Here is a 16368-nt window from a genome sequence, read left to right as displayed (position 1 = left end):
AAACACACTAACAAGTACTTCTCACTGATTCACCTGTATGACAGTTGTACGTCCATATCCTGTATCCATCATAGCGACATTTGCACCTCATGATGTTGTTAGTGTAATCTGATTCTGCTACATCATAGTTTGGATTGATAATAACCTATCAGACAGTAGAGTCACTTCAGTAAGACATCAAAATAGATTCTGATTTCACATGAGAGAAGTGGTGTAAATGGTACCTGAAATATGTAGTCTCCTGGTTTCACTTCTGTGATATCGATCCACTGACAATCGATGTCGTGTCTGTAGGTGTCCCAGCAGCCAACGGTGATGCCCTGTTCACCAAAGTTGGCACAAAGATATCGTTTCTGAATACCTGCATGAAAGAAAATAACCGCCAATTATTCAATCTTGAGATTTCATTCAAATTGATAGAAATTGATGGTAAAATTAAAGTGAACTAGATTTGAGCATTTTCTGAAGAATGTGAGTGGTCATTGCTCATGCAAATTATAGTGATGATGTCCTTAGCATGCACCACTAATAATGTTTCAGTTTGCTGTAATATGTCTAAGTGTGGTGAAACATTCGAATTTGGCTGTAAAAGTACTGAACCCTCCCGTAATCTCTTACCCTCATCACACTGAGTGTCTTCCAGGCAGAAGCTGGCCTTGTGACCCTCTGCCACCTTGGTGCCATTTAGACTCAGCAGGTCATAATGTGTGAAAACCTCTATGCTGTGATAATGCCTGTACAGACAACGAGATCAGCATTTATGTAGTCTCAGCCTCAGACGGCACACCCACAGTCCAATCATTGACCATATGATGCATATTACAAAAAAAATTGCAAAGCACTTTCTCGATCTCATAAGCTCTGATTTGATTGGCTGACTTTACGCAACTTCCAGGACTAAGTGGCTGTTCAGACCAAATGAGTTCTTGCGCTAAAAACGCTAGACGCAATGCAACGAATAGAACAGAATGCAAGTATCTCGAGACGCTTTTGTAAGATTGTGGACCTCTTTTAAACTTGACACAGCAATTAAAGAAAAACAAGTAGAAAAACAATTACAAAAAAGTGCAGACAGATGCTAAAATGCATTCAATGTGAACGCCCACTTCTGTCACGTTGAATGCTTTTGAGAATGATATAATCACTGAATTTGCCAAAGTTTGCCAGGTTAGTGGCATTGAATCTTTAAAAGAGATTTGTTTGAGGCAATCAATTTTACTTGATTACCATGTGCAGAACTGAATATTCCACTTCGTTTTGAGTTATGTTTGTGAAAAAGTTATTACTTTTGGATGTACAGAAATTCGGATCACATTTTCCACAATTGTATGTTGCTTTCTGTAAAACTATTCATAGAGATTGCCACACCATTACACTGAAATAAAATGATGTGTTGAATTTACTTAAAAGGTATCTGTAGCATTTTTGCATAAGGCTTTTTAAGTAAATTCAACTTATGGTCATTTTATGTCAGAATAACTCGAAAACCATTGTTAGATATACGCAAATATATCAGTTCGTTCAATTAACTTAACAAGGTATGCCTCACATAAGATTAACAACTAATATAGTGTTGTTTTGGGTATTCCCCACAACCTCAGTTCTGTACTTGATTGTTTGAGTTAGTAGTACTTAAAATCTTACAAGGAGCAATTAATTAACAATCACAATTATTATTTTAATTTATTTAGCACTCTAAGTTCACCTTATAATTACATTTTGTGTTGTACACATTAATGCAATTTAAGGAAAGCTAAAAATGTTATAAATATGTACGTTTCTCAGAAGAAGCTATTTATTTTCATAAATGATGTTTGTTGAGCCAACTAACTGATTCTACACTGGTTTTTGTTGTCGTGACAATCTATTTCAGATTAACCCAACCTAAACAGCATGTAAAAACCAAAACTGGGTGGTTCTAGGTCAAAATAAGATAAAATGTGGAACAGACCTTTTGTCGTTCAGTCAAAATTCTGACTGTGTGAGACTATCATAAGGGTTGGGTAGTAATGGACTACATGGAATCTGGATTACGTAATCAGATTACAAAAATCAAGTACTTGTATTAGATTATTACATTTTTAAGTGTGTATAATAAAATTACAGTTACTTTTTATGAATTACATAAATACATATGAATAACATAATCCATAAATTCTATTTGTACGAATGTTTAACGAAAGTAGTGTAAATTGGTACTTAATACACTTAAATTGAATGACTGTCATCAAAACATGTAATGCATTATTCAAAAGTAATCAGATTAGATTACCTAAAAAGTGTCATTTAAAAGTTTCTGAATACAATATTAGTTGTGTAATTTGTAATCAGTATCAGATTACATTTCAGAAGTAATCTACCCTACACTGAATATCAAATATTTATCTTAATATAGACTTTCAGTTATTTTAAACTGCCATATTGGTTCATCAGCTCAAATAGCTTTTAAGTCTTTGATTTATATCTTGTATTTTCTAGTGGTGTAAAAGGTTGTGATCTGAGATGTTCTTGCCTGTGACACTCATGCCAGATCCAGGCGTGGTATCCCATTTTGGGTCTGAAGTCGGATTGGCCGACATTGTGGATCTGGGAGGAGAAACGGAGCAGGCGCCGATACGAGCTGTGGTCATTTTTTCTGGCAGTGCTGGACAGGCAATTCTCCTCGAGGGCACACTGCAGAGCGTACATGGGCCGGTCTTCCAGATAGGTAGTCTGCTCCACCAGCTCAGCGTTCAGCACCAGGTCAGGGGCAGCTGTGAGTGATGACAGCAGAGGTCAGAAAGAGCACATTTCTGCAAGCATGTTGGTCTAGACTACCAGGTCAGTAGATCATGTAGAAAGACTACATGGTAGTTTATTTACATGGCTTATGACAAGGATGATCAGTTCCAGCCTCGACCCAAAGACCTTTATTTTCTGCACCAGCATAGCATTATGGTCATCCTAAAATCACTACCATTACTTTTGGAAGACTTTTTAGACTATAATTACATATAATATGGTTAAGACAGACAAGGCAAAAGTAACTGACAAAGGATCAATTAGAACACTACTCTAAAAAGCATGCTTATCAATAGGAGGTGATTGTCTCACTCTCTGAGCAGGAGACTCCAGCGGCGAAGCGTCCGCCTCCTTTAGGACAGTTGATGTATTTGCCGTGATGAAGACACTGTGTGAGACTCATCTCAGTGCCTGAGCATCTGACCCCACTCATCACCACATCATCCACACTGCCATCTCCAGCCCAGTACCAAGTCTCCTACAAAAACACACACATTACTCAGCCAGTGAGATTATGCCAGTAACTGTTGTTATCATGTAAAAGTCACATCATTTTGTAGGGGCTTTTTGCCCCTTTATTGATAGGACAGATTAGATGTGACGGGAAGTAATAGGACAAGAGGGGGTGGGATCAGTTAATGACCCGAGTCGGAATGTACTCACACATAAGCACTAACACCATGCTAATTTTCTGCATGTTTTTAATCATTCTGCACTACAATATGTACATCTATACCAACATATGACTCTCTATCTGCATTATTGTAACTATTTATTGTTAATTTTTGAAATTGTTAGCATTTATTGCTCACGTCTTTTCAGCATGGTATTAAAAGTGTTTGTCCAATAAGGGGCCGTTCGCATCAAATGCTTTTTTGGCCCTAAAGTAGCTTAAAAGATGCTGCGCTCCTGCATGCAACATTGAAAAAAAGCAAGACGAGGCACGATAGTCAAAGACATCCATCTAACCCATGTTTAAATTGGTAAACACTTGAAAACAGTGCAAACAGAAGCAAAACCACATTCGGTGTGAATATTCAATAAAAGTAAATCTCAGTTGACAGAGTATGAGGCAAAATGTTGGCTACCACAAAAAAAGGTTTCGACTCATCCCTGTTACTTAAAAAAAAAAAAAAAAAAAAATCCAGGTTACAGTGAGGCACTTACATTGGAAATGAATGTGGCAAATTTTTGGAGGGTTTAAAGGCAGAAATTTGAAGCTTTTATTTTTTATAAAAGCACTTACATTAATACTTCTGTTAAAACTTGTGTATTATTTGAACTGTTAAATTGTTTAAATTGTCGTTTTAGGGATTACGGCATTCCATCGTCATGGCAACAAAGTTGTAAAATCGGCTATAACTTTACACAGAAAAGGTTACTAAGTGATTTTATCACAATAATATCATGTTAACATACTTTTTTTACGTATTGTGGCTATACTTTTGAAACAGTCAATATTTTAAAGTTTACACATTGGCCCCACTGACCTTCATGGTAAGTGCCTCACTGTAAATTAAAAGTTTTGCTTTGTATAAAGAAAAGGCACAAGTCGAAATTAATTTTTGTGGTAATCAACGTTATGCCACAAATGCTGTCAATTGGGCTTAACTTGCAATAATCCCGGAATATTCCTTTAAGAAAGTTTTGCGCCGTCATCTTGGAGATACTTTATTTCATTTCTTCTAATAACACATGAGAAATATGAAAATAAACCCTAAACTAGTTGGACTTTTGTGTTATGACTTACTGAACGCAAGTTTTTAACTTATCTAAATGTAAACCCTTGAAGAGGACTACTGTGTCTGGGTGTCATATATATGATGGTGCTGTGTTAGCGATTTTTACAGAGATTGACTGATTTTACAGTGATTGAACGTGATTTCAGCATCTGCTCTCAAGACTGCTTCTCATTACAGCTTGTTGTATAAGTTTAGAGGTTCGAAACATAGGACGTGCCGTACCCCACAAACTTTCCCGGGGAAAGTCTTTCTCAGTGTGTATGAGTCCATAAACACGTTCATGATGAGAAATCATCGAGCATTTTGTTCCTTTTTCCTAGAGATGAGTTATGTCTTTGACTCTGCAGAGCTTAGTCATATCCTCCCCACTCGAATGAAAGATAAGCTCTCAGGACTTTCACCGCTGGGAGAGGGAGTGTGGGCACATTCTGTAAGATTTTCCATATGCTCTCTTTTCTTAATTCCACTCCCACTTTTTCTCCCCTTTGCCTGTTGAGAACCCTCCACACATGCTGTCTGGAAAGACCCACCAGTCCAGATTGTCAGACAAATCACGTTTAATGACCACTCCACCATCTGGAAGTTGTATCTTGCCCTTTTTGAGCTTTGGTTACAGGACAACAGAAAACGTGACAAGCTACCAGACCATTTCAACGTGCACAAACTTCCTCAGGAAGTTAAAGGGATAGATCACCCAATGGGCGTGGATAGCTCAGCGAGTATTGACGCTGACTACCACCCCTGGAGTCGTGAGTTTGAATCCAGGGTGTGCTGAGTGACTCCAGCCAGGTCTCCTAAGCAACCAAATTGGCCCGGTTGCTAGGGGGGTAGAGTCACATGGGGTAACCTCCTCGTGGTCGCTATAATGTGGTTCTCGCTCTCGGTGGGGGTGCGTTGAGTTGTGCGTGGATGCCGCAGAATAGCGTGAAGCCTCCAAATGCGCTGTCTCCGCAGTAACATGCTCAACAAGCCACGTGATAAAATGCGCAGATTGACGGTCTCGGACGCGGAGGCAACTGAGATTCGTTCTCCGCCACCTGGATTGAGGCGAGTCACTACGCCACCACAAGGACCTAGAGCGCATTGGAAATTAGGCATTCCAAATTGGGGAGAAAAGGGGAGAAAAAAAAAGAAAAGAAAAAAAGAAGAAGGGATAGTTCACCCAAAGATGAAAATTCTCTCATGATTCACTCACCCTCATGCAATCCCAGATGTGTATGACTTTCTTTTCATCTGCTGAACACATATGAAGATTTTAAGAAGAATATCTCAGCTCTGTAAGTCCATACAATGCAAGTGAATGGGTGCCAAAATTTTGAAGCTCCAAAAATCACATAAGTCAGCATAAAAGTAATCCATAAGACTCCAGTGGTTTAATAGATATCTTCTGAAGCGATATGGTAGGTGTGGTTGAGAAACAGATCACTTTCACATTCTTCTTGTGTTTTTGGTGATTCACATTCTTCATGCATCCCACCCTACTGGGCAGAATTTCAAACAAAAGCATCCTTAAATATTGATCTGTTTCTCACCCACTCCTATCATATCACTTGAGAAAATATGGATTAAAACACTGGAGTCATTTGGATTACTTTTATGATGCCTTTATGTGCTTTTTGGAGCGTCAAAATTTTGGCACCCATTCACTTGCATTGTATGGACCTACAGAGCTGAAATATTCTTCAAACAATCTCAATTTGTGTTCAGCATTACAAAGAAAGTCATACACATCTGGGATGGCATGAGGGTGAGTAAATGATGAGAATTGTCATTTTTGTGTGAACTATCCCTTTAATGCATTATTTGCATCACGTTGTTTTAAAACCTCAAGTGTCAAAGCTTATTAACAGAAAACCAAAATTTAACAATGCTGTATTTTCTCTAAGATATTTGGCAACTTTATTTTAAAGACCAGAAATGCTGGTCACTAGCATATGTTTTGTTGCAATGCTTGTATGCTGGTGTCCCTACCAGGCTTCCTAACTAGCTAAACCAGAAACACTTGCTTGGTCAAACAGCTTCAACCAGCATTTTTTGTTGGTGAACAGCATGGCTATGTTGGTCCACCAGCTAGACCAGCACAAAATCAGCACTAACCATCATGGAAATTCATGCTGGTCTAAGGTGGTCTTTTCAGCAGATAAATCTGTTATCAGTACATTAATCATCATAAGTCACATTGCATTTAAGTGGTTTGTGGTTTGAGGTACAACCCATTATGGCCATAAAGCTTTGACACGTGGCCATATGCTCCAATTAGTGGCGAATTTCAGCCAGTCGTCATAATAACACTTAATCATAGCATTAGCCTGCAGAAGCACTTGAATGTTTCTAATTTCCACTCATAAAAACCGCCCATCAAACTATTCTTTCCAATCCATTTATAATGTATAAATAGTTTCCAGGCCTGTATCATCACTGTAACTTTGTCATTGGGCTGTTAATAAACTGACTTCAGTACAATCAACTTATGATGGAATGGCAGCTCTTGAGTTGCGTGACTAGTTCAACAGCTTGGGTGATCTTAAATGCACTTTTAAATGTGATTCAAATGAAAATGATTTAATAGGATTATGGCATCCAGCGAAACTTATGGTGGATGACATGGTGATGCCATCATGCGCCTTCAGTATGAATTTTTCTTTATACCAAATACCCTAAACAATTAACAACATCCAAAAATGCTGATAAATCATGTTGACACATCTGCAACAACAATGCATTGTGGACATTGATTGTGTGTAGCACTATTGAAGGTGAACCAATCTCCATTACAAGGTAGAATATGCCCCATTTGAGTGAAAATGAGAATAGGGTCTTTCCCTCTGGTGGTACTAAAGCCTGTTTTAGGTACTTTTACACAGGTCTAGTGCTTTCCGTCGTTTTCGCACCAAAGGAAGTAATGTTCCTCTAAGCCATTTTAGGGAACATTTTTAGCAACTCCTACTCTGGGGTAGATACTTTTGAGGCGTATAGGGACTGTGGGAGGTGCTGCAGCCTGCGATTAGTCAAAAACCTACACTGAGAAAAGAGAGGTGCTCCATAGCCACCATTACGCTACCTACTAGCCTGCTACTTAGAGGATTGTGCTAATTTTACAATTCCCTTAACGGAAATAACATATAACAAACAAAGTATCCAAAGAGAATCACCCATTTAGCGTGTGTGTGTGTGTGTGTGTTTGTGTGTGTTTGAGTTTTCATCGCATCTGTACTGTGTGACTGTACAGAAAATAAAGTGATTTCTGGATTACTACATCGACTTTTTCCTGGGATGACGGATATAAATAATCAGATTTTTATCGAGAGTGGGTAATTTAACTTTATTATACACTAAACCATCATTAAATCTAGTTTACATGAGGGAAGTATTGCATGCCTGTTACTGCATTGTTAACTTGCATCAAGACGTTATTTTTAAATCAATGAGTGAGCATTTCAGTACAGTAATTTATGCTGAGTCATAAAAGCCTTTTATTGTAAAAGACTGTGTTGATAAATAGGTTTATAGCACATTTTCAAAATGTTGTCCGCTGAGTTCAGCGTGTGCAGCGTGGTTAAAGAGCGCTTTCGGTGCCTTGTCTCATCCCTCCGACTGCAGCACAGTGCACTGCAAGCACGTACGCCTCGCGAGCCCAGTTTAAACTGGAACCTGAAGACACAGGCTATGCCTGAAAATTGTAAAATGCTGCCTTCAGAGGCTGTATGAGGATGGATGAAGGTCAGAAAAAATGGTCGATACTAGATGATATCACTACGGTGGTTCCTTTTGTGAATGCGAATGCAACAGGGGGAAAATTATCCTTGGGTGTTCCGTACCTCGTAAGAGTTCTTATCTAGAAAGTTACTGAGGGAAAAGTACCAGGACTGTAGGTGGGAAAGGGCCTAAAGGGAAAACTCTTAGTTGTTTTACCTGAAATGCATGACTGGCGAAGCCTAATCCCAACTGTCTGCAGACAACCATCGCATCTATTATCCCCCAGTTTTCACTGCAAACAGTTCCCCAAACCAGAGAACCATTCTTCTCAGCAAGAACCTCCACACGCCCCTCATACGGGTTTCTTCCTCCAGCTAGACGAATCTGTTCAGGTAAAATGAAATAATTTGATGTCTTTAACATTGCATGATTAGCATCAACTTCTTCATCAGTGTTTAAAAGGTGATTTAAGTGAATATTGAAGGAATGTTGACGAGTTCTCACCCTCTTCTGGAAACCCATGGCAGGAACATTGCAGCGTACAGCAGCGTCCTCCTCATGGCTGCAGCCCAGTGCATCATTATTGAAGTAGCAGTCAGTAAGAGATTTCTCAAAACCAGAGCACTCCACCTCATTCATATGGACCGGGCCGATTCCTGTGGAAACACAAACATATCTCTGGTCTATTTTCAATATTAAACATTGCTATTCATATTCATTTTTTGGAGTAAACTTCACACATCAACTTGTGTCTTGGGGGAACTGAAGTAGAGTGTTTGTATTTGATAAGACTAGTGCAAGCAAAAAGCCATGGGTGATTTTTCCTATATGAATTGTTGACTTCACTGGCAATTTAAGAAAACATAAGAAAATAAGACCTGAAAAGTACCATAAAAAGGCTTTGATTGGGAAAAAATATATATTTAAAGTGAATCCAAACTGTTTGGAAACTTTTAAAGTAGAAGCTGAAGACTAAAAATAATTTGAAGATTAAGAAAGCCAATTTGATGGGCGCTTTTGTCAATAAAACCTGAAAATAGTCATTTTGGAGAACAAAGTATTTTTTAAAACATTTTCTCGCAATTTAGAATTTGTGAGTGTTGTTTTTGCCATAAATGACTACTTATTGTTTCCATTGGATATTTCCTACAAAGACTGAGGCTAGAAAAATATAATCAAAAAGTGCAAACTTACATTGGATACTGTGATGAAATGAAAAATGTTAAAATCTTCATGCATACGAAATATTTATACATAAAACCTACAAAGTGCATGGCTGCGTGTGCCTTTGCATGAGAGGATAATATTTTTAGATGTGCATGCCATGTCTCAGTAATTCTACAGAAAATGGATTTGAAAATATTATAGGTAGTATGTATAGTAGGTAAGTATCTACTGAAAAAAACAATATGAGCTGAAGAGCTGCTTGAATACAGCTGAACAGATGTTTGAATACACAGCTGAGTCTGCTGGCCCAAGAATGCTCAGGTCTGATCAAAGAGACTTTAGTAAGACAGCAGTGATCCATGAATGTCTGATGAACGGCAGAGACGAAGGCTGTTGTAGGTGGTATTTTGAAAAAAGTTTAACACTAATGTGCCACTTAATGTTTTACAAAACATCCTGCTTAATACGATCACATTATAATTTAAAGATTAAAGGTTTACGAGAGTCAGTTGTGAAATAAATCCTTCTTCTTCACTAAAACATAAAATTTTTGTATTCATATAAAATAGGATTAACCTAGCTGCATTCTCTATGCATCATTGGCTATATTCTATATGCAGTCCTTTAAATAATTCATATTTGAGTAAGAGAATAATATAATTTATGTGGGCATAAGACTGACCTTGGCCTAACTTTGCTCCAGTGAGAGCCTCTTCTGCGCTCCCGTAGCCAAGCTCGCGACACACGACAGTGGCGGCTTTCAGATTCCAGTTATCATCACACACAGTTCCCCAAACTCCATTCTTCAGCACCTCCACTCTTCCCTCACCAATATTAGCACCTCCCCGCAGACGCACCAGCGGTTGCTGGAAAATTGGACATGGAGGACATTAGTGGGGTCTTCAGATCAAAAAAACATCATAAAAAAACATCATAAATTTTTATATTCTGAAGAAAGTGCAAGTTTGTGTGGTTGTAGGTGGTTTTTAGTGTGTTGGTATGTGGTTGCTAGGTACTCTCCTTCAAATGTAAATCTGGTTGATTTTGCCCATTTTTATGTCGGTCATATTTGGCCATTTTGTATCATTCAAGTCTGTGTAAGTTACTCAAAAAAAGCAATCCATTACAAATTACTATTTACTTCTCTAAATTTGTAATGAAATTACTATGCTGATTATTTCATTGAAAAAGTAATCACATTACTAATTACTTGAATTTAAGTTATTTTCTAAAACACTTTTCTAAAACTTTTCTGCTCAATGAATTACAAAAAAGTCTATATTTCTTCCTATATTTCATTCACAAGTTCACTAGTTTAAAATAGTCCTGGAGTGGAGCACATAAATGTAAAAGGAATTGGTGTGCTGTCCATAACAGAGGGGCTCGAGCACAGGACTGGGCTTGAGCACTGAGATCCCCCTCCTGAATTTTCGGACTAAAGCAAGAAATAGAAAGACAACTTTGAAATAATAACTGGTATAGGAGTTCTGAAATATAAAGGTGGAGATGGGGAGGTGGAGGGATGCCGGAAGAATTGTTACTGATGGGATAGAAGCAGCCTCTTATTTATCCTTGGGATATGATTGGCATTCCTAGATGTACAAGTTCCTTCCGAACTTACTCTTGGAACTTCAATAGTTGCACACAAATCCTACACTCAACACCACACATTTGTTCCTAACAATTAATTGTTAGTGACTGTTCAGTTGTCACAGAAACACAAACGCACGTACATATGAACATAATTCATGTTTTAAATGTATTCTACATAAATTATTTTATTACTTAAAAGAAATTAAATTAACTAAAAGTCAGTATCTGTAATCTGATTACAAGAAATTGTAATATGCTACACTACTTTTTGACTTAAAAGTAATTTAATTACAGTGACTAATTACTAATCGGTTTACACCCAATACTGCAAATAGTGCAAAATCAGTTATGTGCAGAAGTTTAATACTTCTGTTTAGGAGTTTGAGCAATAATGACAGTAATGCTTGCCTTAACATGTACCGCTATATATGGCAAACTACTACTAGTACTAGTTCGGAAAGGTTACACTTTGTCCTATATTTTTATATAGTATAACTAGTGTTCTTATGAGAAAATCACAGTCAAAGGTCCATGTAAGATTATTATACATTAATGCACAGTTACCAGATCTATATCTGCAGAGAGTAAGCGATCATGTCAATGAAGCTCTTAATCATGACGATGTTTGTTCAGTCCAAGTCTGTCTGTTTATGGCTGTTTTATGTATATCTGCTATTAGGATGAGTTTAGAGTTCATTGACTGTATAAACACTCTCACTTCAGCACTCTGGGACCAAAAAAGGAAACGTGTGATTTAGTGTAGTACATGACTTTGCATGTGCCACCGCTATTTTCCAGATTGAATGAGCCTGAGGATCCACAGAAAAAAAATGGAAAGTCAAGCAATTCTTTCCAGAAATGTGAGCGAGAGGCAGACTGAAGAGGATAAACAGGCTGAGGGCGTGCCAAACACAACCTCAAATAATCTGTGAGAGGGACTGGAACTGTACATGGTAAACATTCAACTATTTACAGTCGTCCACAGGATAATGCTAGCATCATTTATACATCTATTCAGTTCCTGTGCATGCAACTAACCGATGGTCTGTAGGCCTTTCGGAAGCCAGTGGAGGGTGAGGGGGCAAAAGCTCTTCCAGGCACACAGCTGACCACCACGGGTAGGCCACGTCCACAGGTGCCATTGCGCTTTGGCTCCAGAGGCTTGCCCAGTCTACAGCCAGACAGTTGGGCCTCATTTCCTGTACAGTTCACAGAGAAACCCCAGTAGTTCTTTTTCTTCCGCATTGACAGCGACCTGAAATAGAACCACAAAGAAAAAGCAGAAAGCGTCAGTTTTGCCATAAAATAAACAGATAATTATGTGATAACAGATCATTTATAATTATAGTATTTCTTACTAATGATCCATTTTTGTTAGGGTTTGCAAGATATCACCACCCTAATTACTGCTGACAGCAACAGCTGTTGGATTATGCAACAAACAGTGACATCTGTTTTTAAACAGCTAAAAAAAATTACAAACATGATTCTTATGTACTTCTGTTTTGATTATTAGAGTGACCAGGTCTTGCTTGTGGCAGTTATGTTATGCTCCGTCAACACAGTGAACCCAAGAAAACAGGACATTTCCCATTATCCCACTGTACTGCAGCAAGGGTCACCAAATGTCTTGACTTGAACAATCTGTGGGTCCCGCAGGTTTCCTTTCTTCCAGATCAGCAGACCATTTAATGAGTACAACATGTCCAACAATTAAGGCCTTATTACTGTTTACCTGAGGTATAAAATCTCATATACACATGCAAAGGTCTGATCAACATACATTTGCACTGTGAGGACCTACAGAACTTAAATATTCTTCTAAAAATCTTTGTGTGCTGCTGAAGAAAGAAAGTCATACACATGTGGGATGGCATGAGGGAGAGTAAATGATGAGTGATTTTTAATTTTTGGGTGAACTATCCCTTTAAGTTCTATTGGCAGACTACAAAAAATGTCAACTTATCCCTCAGTTTTTAAGGTACAGCCATAAAAATTAAAGGTGCACATAGTATTTTTTTTCCTAATTTAAAAAGATTTACTTCTAAAGGAATAAACATTAATTTTGAAATGTGTATGAAATCATGAACACTCACATGAGATGAAGACTCATGACTGACTGTGATTACTGAATTTCTACAATGGCAGCGTTTTCTAAAAAACATCTGTGTCTGAATAATGTTGCATCCAAACCCCTAGGTGTCACTGTCCAAGTCCAAATAGACATATTCAAAAAATGACTGCATGAAAAACATTTGTGCTCCTTTAAATATTATGTCTACTGTGATAAAATTGCACACTAAACTTGTGCATTATATAATGTTCTTTTTAATCTTTAAACTCATGTCATAACTACATAAAGCTGGTAAACCTGGTAACTTTTGCACACTATGTGTAAGAATACCAGAAAGGAAATTTGAAAAGAAAAAAAGAGAAGAAAATTTGGACAACTTTACAGCTCAAAAAACACACTTTTGTGCAGAAGAAATAATATAAAGCTCTTTAACAAAAACATGAGCTGCACATTTCTGCGTTACTTTAAATGTGATTTTTGTTTGTTTTGACAAACTGGGGGACAAAGCATGATGCAGAATTGAACCCAGAACATTCCTTTAATTCCATCTGGATTAAAAGGTGCTATTTGTAATATTTTTACTGTACTAAATACCATAATATGTCATTAGAGAATTAGGAAACATGCTAAGTTGAAATACTGGCTTCTCCGATAACAATGCTACAGCCAGTTTATTCTACATTGAAGTTTCTATTCCGGGCCGGAATTTCTGTTTATGTTTTGGCCTGTGTGATCCCGCCCACTGCCCACTCACCAATAGTATTTCGACACCGCCAGGTTGCCAGATTTCAACAAGTTTGCAGGCAAACAACACTGCGTGCTGCAGCAATGGAAGCCGGCAAATGAACTGGATCAGAGATAACAGATTCCACATGACCTAAAAAGCCTCGCCATCCATCTAAAAACCACCATGACCAGAGGCAAAGTGAAAAATGAATAAATGTTGGAGAGGCCTTTGGAAGATGGAAACAGCTTAAAGCCCAGAAATCCTTTAAAACGGATGCTGAGTTGGATAATTTTTGTGTAAACATTCTGGCAACCCGTATGAGCTTAGAGTCTGGGGTGGGGCAGACAACTTTCCAATATTTTGAATTTGGACTGCAGTACCCATTTCAAACGTTTGTTGTCAATCTTACATATAGCACCTTCAATAGTTTTTACAAGCTTACATTTTTAGTAAGTGCTATAAACAGACATAGAAAAATTTTGGTATGGGAAGCTAAAACATGCACCATGTATAAGGTCCCCACCTCAGGTCCTCAAGGGTTGACAAAATAAATTATTTAGTAAAAAAAAAAAAAAGTGTTATTAAAGAAGTAGTTGAAGGAAGAGGGACAAAAATAAAACAAATGCATTTTGAATTTCTACCTCAGGAAAAAAGAAATCTGCCTAGAGGTCTGCACAGGTCTTAAAATGAAACCCGAGACCTACAGGTCCCGAACGATATCGTCAGATTTTAAACCCGAACCCGACCCGAAATCACTTACTATCTAATTTCGTCTCCTAGTACAGCTGTATTTTATGTAAGCATATAGCAACAGTAAACATACACAGTTTTAACAAGGTACGGCAGCCCCTTACTACACTAAAAAAAGCATTGCCTTACCGTTTATGTGCTGAAACTTCACCTGGTGCAGAACAATCTGGAATAATATGAAACAATGCAACAGTCCCCTCTATGCAGCCTGAACTTGTTGAGATTGTTGAATCTTTGTGACAGCTGCACTAAAAACAACCTAGACGCAGCGCAACGAATGAAACAGAGCGCAGGTGTCTCAACATGCGTTTCTGAAAATGTGAAGTTCTTTTTAACTTGACATGGTGTTTAAACGGTGCCGGTCTTGCGCGAGACGCTGAAGAAAAAGCGAGACGCGGTGCAAATGTCATAGACGTTCGTCCAGCATGTGTTTATCAATGGGAAAACAGAACAGACGTGCGCAAAAACACATTCGGAGTGAACGGCCCCTAACTCATCCGATCGCGCATATCTGTGAGCGAGAGCGCGTGCACGAAACAAGATCGATAGGCCTGTTTATTTTTTCATTAGTTACAAACCTGGTTGCAGCCTTGCATGCTCCCCCATGGGATTTGTTTTAGCAAAAAACAACACCAAGGCATTCAATTCTGGTGACTTTGAGATAAGCATTTATTTATTTTCTTGATTTCTCGTATGAGTAGCATTCATGTAACTATTGGCTAAAGCATTTCTTCTAGTAGCCATTCAGACAGGCACAACAACAACAACAACAACAAAAAATGCACCACAACGAATAGTGCAGAAAATACGTTTTTTTTTTTTTTTTACTTGATACTGCATCTAAAAATGCAGCGCTCCCATGAGAGACGCTAAAAACACAGTGAAATGTGACGAAGTTGTCAAAAGACATCCATCTAGCGAATGTTTACATGGAAAATGATTGAAAAACAGCGCGAGCGGACGCAAAAACACGTTCGGTTTGAACAGCCCCTTGTTCACATGACACAGCACTAGCTGAAGTTTCTCAAAGTTACCTCTGAAAAAGACAGCCTTTTGTTTCAGTTGACTGAAGGTAAATTTACACTGTATCCAGCACTGTATTCGTAAATATCCCAATACTGTTTTACTGCATGAGAAACCGCTCCAAATGATTCAGTGAGAGAGCGCTCTGAACGAAATGTACTGAATCATTAATCGATTTAGACCGTTTTGCAAGCCCGTTTGGCCAGTTCACTGAAAAGAACCGACTCAAAATAATTATTCATTCGCAAATTGGTCATCGTTAGTTCTTTTAAGCATCCAACTGAAATACGGGACACATTTCATGATTGGTGAAATATTCTGAGAGTAAATATTTCTCAGGTCAGTCGGAGCACTCATGGTACACAGTGCATACGGCCGTACAGCTGCAGGTGCCACTGCATTTTACCACCAAACATGGAAATTGCCCATATTTTTGTAATACAGACTTTTTTAGATTCTCACCCAAATGTATCTGAAAGTCTTTAGAATTCAATAAAATATCTATAAACTATTTAAAATGTAAATTACTTATAAAATTACCATTAAAGTTAATTTACCTTGAACAAATAAGTAGTTTTATAAATAACAAGCATCTAGATTTCACCTCTTTTTGACCCACATATGTATTTAAGGTGGGTTACGTTACATATGCGATCTAGGTTTACTGTAAGTCATCTTTAGGGATGTCTGAAGGCAAACAAACCAAAAACTTTCCCTATAAGAGCATTTGACTAACAGATTTTATAAGGGTGAAAAAGTGACAGCTTGGCCCCTAATTCAAGGAGGTCCAGACCTTAAAGCCCTTGATTTCATTA

At 38.0% G+C, this 16368-nt stretch overlaps 1 protein-coding gene across 4 annotated transcripts in view; it reads right to left on the bottom strand.

Annotated features, from left to right (window-relative positions):
- LOC127432405 (lysyl oxidase homolog 2A) overlaps nt 1-16368 on the bottom strand; it is a 44008-nt gene that overhangs the window by 1050 nt on the left and 26590 nt on the right. For all 4 annotated transcript variants that reach the window (XM_051683451.1, XM_051683450.1, XM_051683448.1 and 1 more), the window contains exons 5-13: nt 12018-12234; nt 10069-10252; nt 8724-8875; nt 8436-8603; nt 3094-3259; nt 2513-2753; nt 619-734; nt 225-361; nt 34-145 (exon numbers count right to left, since the gene is read on the bottom strand). In XM_051683451.1, coding sequence (XP_051539411.1) covers nt 34-145; nt 225-361; nt 619-734; nt 2513-2753; nt 3094-3259; nt 8436-8603; nt 8724-8875; nt 10069-10252; nt 12018-12234 — 1493 coding nt within the window. The remainder of the gene's footprint in view (nt 1-33; nt 146-224; nt 362-618; nt 735-2512; nt 2754-3093; nt 3260-8435; nt 8604-8723; nt 8876-10068; nt 10253-12017; nt 12235-16368) is intronic.

Source organism: Myxocyprinus asiaticus, chromosome 42, assembly GCF_019703515.2.
Source record: "Myxocyprinus asiaticus isolate MX2 ecotype Aquarium Trade chromosome 42, UBuf_Myxa_2, whole genome shotgun sequence".
NCBI classification, from domain to species: Eukaryota; Metazoa; Chordata; class Actinopteri; order Cypriniformes; family Catostomidae; genus Myxocyprinus; species Myxocyprinus asiaticus.
This window is presented reverse-complemented; position numbering and strand designations above follow the sequence as displayed.